We start from the raw sequence: 6,000 nt of genomic DNA, 5'->3' as shown, positions 1-6,000 counted from the left end.
TTGCGGCCCTCCAGATGTCCATGGACTACAATTCCCAGGAGCCCCTGCCAGCGAATGCTGGCAGGGGCTCCTGGGAATTGTAGTCCATGGACATCTGGAGGTCCGCAGTTTGACTACCCCTGGTTTATGGTTTTTAAGGTTTTAAGAATATGTTAAGTGACATCATTGATCAATTGCATTGCATTGTTTATGTTTTTACGACTTATGTTGGCAGCTGCCCCAGGCCGGCCCGCTGGGAGGGTGTAAATCAAATCGAATAATATAAAATAAATAAACGTTGACAACGAAAGACCAGCCAGCACCCCCGCGAGCCATTCTACATTTCCCTCACAGCCGCCCACCTCAGCAGCTCCCGCCCTCCTTTGCGGCGGAGAGGCGCCATCTTTGCGTACGGCAAGCGCGAGCCGCGTCTCCGCCCCCTTCTCCGCAGGGCGCCGCCATTTCGAGCGCTCCCGCCGCCCGGCGCGCTGGTCTCCGCCTCCAGGGCGGCGCCATGTTGCGTGTCGGAGAGGGCGGGGCGTCCGGCGGAGGGGCCGGGGCCTCGGCCTCCCTCCCCCCCTTCCCTTAGGTGTCTTCATAAAATGCCCGCCGACAGTCCCCCTTTTTTCCCGCTCCGCTCCAAGATGGCGTCGATGCGCGAGAGCGACACCGGCCTGTGGCTCCACAACAAGCTGGGCTCCCCGGACGAGCTGTGGGCGCCGCCCAGCATCGCCTCGCTCCTCACGGCCGCCGTCATCGACAACATCCGCCTCTGCTTCCACGGCCTCTCGTCGGCCGTCAAGCTCAAGCTGCTGCTCGGCATGCTGCACCTGCCCCGCCGCGCCGTCGACGAGGTGAGCCGGGCAGGGGAGGGGACGGGAAGCCACCTCCCGGCCGGGGGATCTCTGGAGACGCGCGGGAGGCCGCTCAGGAGCCCCCAAGCAGCCGCGGCCCCCCTCCCTCCTTGCCTGGCCGGGACCCAGCCGGGAAGGGCGAGCAGGGCTAATGCAGCGGTTGTTGTTGCTGCTGCTGTTGTTGTTGTGGTGGTTGTGATCTACACAGCCTTTGAGATCTGGTCTGGCCGTTCAAAGACGCAAGGCAATTCGATGCAGCCGTGTAAAACATACCACACATATGTAGAGAGAGTTCAGAAACTGTTTTAAAAAACACCCATTTTTTAAAAAACGGTTCTGCACCAGATTCAAAATTCAGGCTGAAATCTAATATGATATTTTTATTGGGGGGGGGGGAGTAAGAGAAAACTTCTTTAACCTTTCACGGAGTGGCGTGTCTGAACAGAGGCGGCACCACATTTAGGCAGTGTAAACAGTTGTGCGGCTTCCTCCATCCCTTAGCAGCTTCGGTATCTTTTTCGCTGGGGGGCCGGCCTGGATCTCTGTCTGGCACCGGTTGTAAGAATTTGACTTGGATCCATGTGGGGACTGGGGCCATAAAGGAGGAAACGCGCTCTGATTTCTGCCTGTCCTCTGTTACAAGGACCAATCTGTGCTCTCTTGCCTGGAGATGGGCTGCGCTCACAGGAAATCTCCATGCCCCACCAGGAAGTAACAACTGATGCAAACATTTTGAAGAAGCAATAAAGAATTTTGGAGAGTCCAAGCACTTTTCCTTGATCAGGCAGGTCAGAGTGGAGATTTTGGATATCCCAGCCAAACCCCCCCCCCCCCCCAATTCTCTGATTAAGGTAGAAAGACTTGGATCTCTGTTCTCGCTTGTATCTGACAAAAGGAGCTTTTGGCTCATTTCACCCACTTTTCCTGATAGGCTTTAGCAATCCCTTGCAGCTGGATTTTCCTGTGCAAAATAGAAAAATCGACTTTGAAACAGTGTCTGAAGTGCATTGAAAGCGCATTATCCTGCATGTGTGAAATTAGCCGTCAACGCTCGAAAGCTTGAACCACCCCCATCCCCCAATCTTGTTGGCCTCAAAGGTGCTCCCGCACTCCCAATCTTAACATTTCCTCCCATGAGAGCTTTCATGAGCTCTTGCTCATGAAATTTTTCCGTAGAAACGAAAGTCTTCCAGGTTGGGGAGCTTTGCTTTCCTTCCCCTCCAAGAGGCCAGTTCAGGTTTGCCAGTCTCCAGATGGGGAAACAAAGCTTTATTGAGGCAAAAGGTGCAGGTAGTAAACAATGCAAAAAAAAAAAAAAGAGGCAATAAAGCTAGGAAAAAGTATTGAAAGTGCTCAATCTCGATTATTTAAAGTCGTTCCAAATGAGTCAAAAATGTGCAAATAAAAATTAGCCAGTTGACATCCAGTAATTGCCTAGTCTCAACCAAAAGTCTTCACTAGAGCCTTCGTTACATATATCCGTGTCTAATGGCGTCTATGTAGAATAAATCTTTCTTGTGAGCCGAAAAATGCGTAAGGAGGTTTGTACCAGTGTCTAACTTCTGGGAGATTAATTTTTCACTGTGAGCTTCATTTCTGATGAGTATAGTAGCACCTTTAAGACCAGCAAAGTTTAATTCTGGGCATAAGATTTAGTTTGCTTGCACTGCTTTGGGTCTCTGAACAAAGGCTGAGTCCTCTGTCACGTTTAAGACCAGCCAGGTTCATTGCTGGGCATAAGCACTTGTGCTCCTGCACGCTTTAGATACATTGAAATGAAAATTGCCAGTCTATACACACATAGGTAGAGGATGAGCAGCAAATCAGCATTCAGCATAATAAAGGCGTTTAACAGATGCAAAGGCCACACTGGAATAACAAGCTTAGTTTTTTTTGGGGGGGGGGGAGAGGTATTATTCTGAGGGGAAACAGAATGAAGGAAATATATCAAAATTGGAGATTGACGGGCAGATATACCCTTTCTAACTGGAATGTTAAGAGTAATTAACCGAGTCCCTGCTATCAGACTCTAGCCATCTCCTCCCAAGAGTGGTCTCTAAGATCATACTGGACTTGAATCTAGATCTTTGATCGCAGACCAACACAGCTGCCCTCTGATACTGTCTTTATGGGAGGGAATGTTCATCTGTGAGGGGATGCGGGGCTGGACTTTTGCTTCCAGGTTGTGGTCCTCCCATGCTGGAGACTTGTGGGGTCTTAGCCTTTAAGTGGACTAAGTAGCTAAAAAGAGAATATTGATCAATTTGGTGGTTATCAGTTGCCCAGTTAAATTTTGTTCCAGAGCTGACAAAGACCGCTGCTAGGGTTTTGGGACTTTCAGTGGGACTTTCTTCTGTCCACTTAAGAACCCCTTTGAGGAGGACTCGTTGACCTCTCTTGGTTAGAGAAATGTTCACAACTGCAGTTGAACTTCTTGTGCCTTTGTGGAAGTTGCTCTTGAATAATTTGCATGGGCAGCTGAGAACCAGAGATAGCAGAAATCTGTGTTTGATCTGTAACAGCAAATGCTGTTTATAGACACTTGGTTGTGCTCAAAGGAAATGACCCGTGGTTGTGGATGTCATGATTTCAGCAGCAAAATCTAAACAGTAAAACTGACTTTTGCAGAAAGCTGTTTCCGCTCTCCTTGAGACAAAATTTATGCACCTTTGGGATTCTTTGTGAGAAACTCAGCAACCAGCAAGGGCTAGGTGACTTTTCCTGTTGTGTCCCTGTATGTTCAGGCTACCGTTTAATTTCTTGCGTGCATCTCTCACTTCCTGCCTCTCTTCCTTCATTTTGGGGTGCATCATAGGCCCAGTTGAGATGTGCAGCTGAATCAAATCTTAATGCTTTATTTAGAGCGCACCACAGACATGCTGCTGAAATTGAAAATGTAATTGATCAGCAAAACTTTACTGTGATGTGTTTAAATTTCAATTTTAGTGCACCTAGAAATGCCTTGTTCCAGATAGGGTTGCTCATTTAGGGTCTATAGCTGCTAGGATAGGGACTCCCTGCAACCCGGGATTTCCTGAGGGTTCCCCAGCCTTTCTCGGAATTTATACGTACATACGTACATACATACTGCCCTTCCCTACGGCTCTGGGCGGTTTACAGAAAACATTTCAGAACATTTACATGGAACAGTATCGATATAACAATATAACAGCAATAACATACCAACTAGAACAGTATTTCGACAACAATAACTTTGACACACCCTTGGTAGGTTCGATCTCTCAGTCTGGGGTGGGGGGGACCTGCAGATGTTATGGGTCAGTTTGGATGTCTGCAGACATCACTGGGCTCTGCTCCCCCTGTTGCTTTATAGGCCATACACAGAGCCAACCTAAAACATCCCCTTTCATTTCATCTTATTGGCTCTTCCTAATGCTGGTTGCATCCAGTGGGAATGTATGGGCGACATCACTGCTGGTGTCATGGCAGTTCCAGGGGGAAGGTGGGGAGAAGCTGGCATGGAGGGCTGACAGCACTTCTGGGGTTCCCCAAAGCCTGGAAATTATTCCAGGGATCCTCCATGGTCAAAATGTTGAAAAAGGCTGTGCTAGGAGGAGAGACCCATGGGACTTTGGAGCAGTGCTCTACTCAGACGGCTGTGATAGCCAACCACTCATAGAGTTAAGCAGTTTCCATGAACGGTGCAAATTTGAGTAGCTGTCCTGATAGAACGATCCACAAAAGCTGTGGTCAACCTTGTTCCGATTAGTGGAATACTGGGGTGACTGTTACTGTCCAGTGGCAGAGCATGCAGAGGTTCCCAGACATTTCCACTAAAAAGGGTGACTGGTCAGAGTAGCAAGGGCTGATCTTGATTGGCCAACGGCAGCCTCACTTGATGGGACTGGCAGCTCTGGGAATCAACCAAGCAACTCTTTGGGCACTAGCGAGCTTTGTTTTGATCTCTTTGCTGCTGAGTGGAGGATGAAAGAGTCCCGCTGGGCGGCTTGTCTTGTTTTGAGCAAGTTGCTTCAAAATACACTCAAGCTCAAGTAGCCATGGTTGTGGCGGCATATTGCTCAAAGCACGGAACGCTAACTAACACCCTAAGGAAACTGCAGCCAGGGCTAGGGTGGGCGGGTGGGTGGGCCTGCCCTTCGTTTCCTTTGATTGAATCCTGTTCCTGTGGCCCAGCTCTGTCGCTTCCAGAAAGAGTACGTGGGCTAAATTGTAACTGCAATATGACTACGGCGCATGCATGACCTTAGAAGACACAGATGGAACCAGGCATGGGTAACACTTTAGGACAGCATCATACCTCTAAGCTGATTGCCTTCTGCATCGTACTTTGGAGTCCTGGTTCCTAAGGACTCAGGCATCCATTCCTCCTATCTGATGGAAGGGAGCTTTGACTCTTGAAAGCTCATCCCCTGAAAACCGCATTGGTCTCCCACGTACAACGTGACTTGAATCTGGCCTTCGAGTATCTTTGGCTTGAAAGATGGAATGAGCCAGATAGGGCTCTCCCACCAGCGTTTCGATGCTGCCCAGCTGTCCCAGTAGCCTGCCATCTTGCCCCTGCCCTAGATAGTCTCTGTGATGGCAAAATGTGTCAGTGTTTTTTAACCAGACTTGGAGTGTGCTTGGGCAATGAGATGTGCTTGGAAGCAGTTTTTACAAGTTAGCAGGTGATGCGTACATTGCTCAAGGGTGGCTGCTCCTTGTGTCCTGCATCTGATGGATTTAAATCCTCCTTGCATTTAGAGAACTAATCAAGGTCTTACTCTCCCTGATAGTGTTTCGTTCACTTCTGCCATTAAATATAACATGGTCCACTTTGAGTAGCGTTTTTAATGAACTCTTTTGCAAAAAGCTGTTTTGTAGATTTTGCGGAAGTTCAGTGGAAAGACAATACTTTCACAGGCCACTTTTGCAGGTGTGGAGGCCCTCGGCGTCTAACTTTACTTAGCCATTAACCCAGCAACAGTTTGCCATTTCTGTAATGAGGAAGGCTAAACCATTAGAAGTGAGTCCAGTCATTAAAAAGTTAAAGAGTATCTTATATTACTGACGAAGATACCGAAAACAAAAAAATACCTAGGAGTTTGTTTTGATGATTTGGATGTTTGGGGAATTGTTTTACGGTGGAATAAACTGTTATTTGCCATCGGCAGCTTGAAAATCATTATTTTACTTGTATCACGGC

General features: G+C 48.3%; 1 protein-coding gene across 1 annotated transcript in view; it reads left to right on the top strand.

Annotated features, from left to right (window-relative positions):
* The first annotated feature begins 465 nt into the window (after positions 1 to 465).
* NELFA (negative elongation factor complex member A) overlaps positions 466 to 6,000 on the top strand; it is a 43,547-nt gene continuing 38,012 nt past the window's right edge. Inside the window, exon 1 of the mRNA XM_077345926.1 lies at positions 466 to 833. Coding sequence (XP_077202041.1) covers positions 582 to 833 — 252 coding nt within the window. The 5' untranslated portion in view covers positions 466 to 581. The remainder of the gene's footprint in view (positions 834 to 6,000) is intronic.

This window comes from Paroedura picta, chromosome 7 (assembly GCF_049243985.1).
Source record: "Paroedura picta isolate Pp20150507F chromosome 7, Ppicta_v3.0, whole genome shotgun sequence".
NCBI lineage: Eukaryota > Metazoa > Chordata > Lepidosauria > Squamata > Gekkonidae > Paroedura > Paroedura picta.
This window is presented reverse-complemented; position numbering and strand designations above follow the sequence as displayed.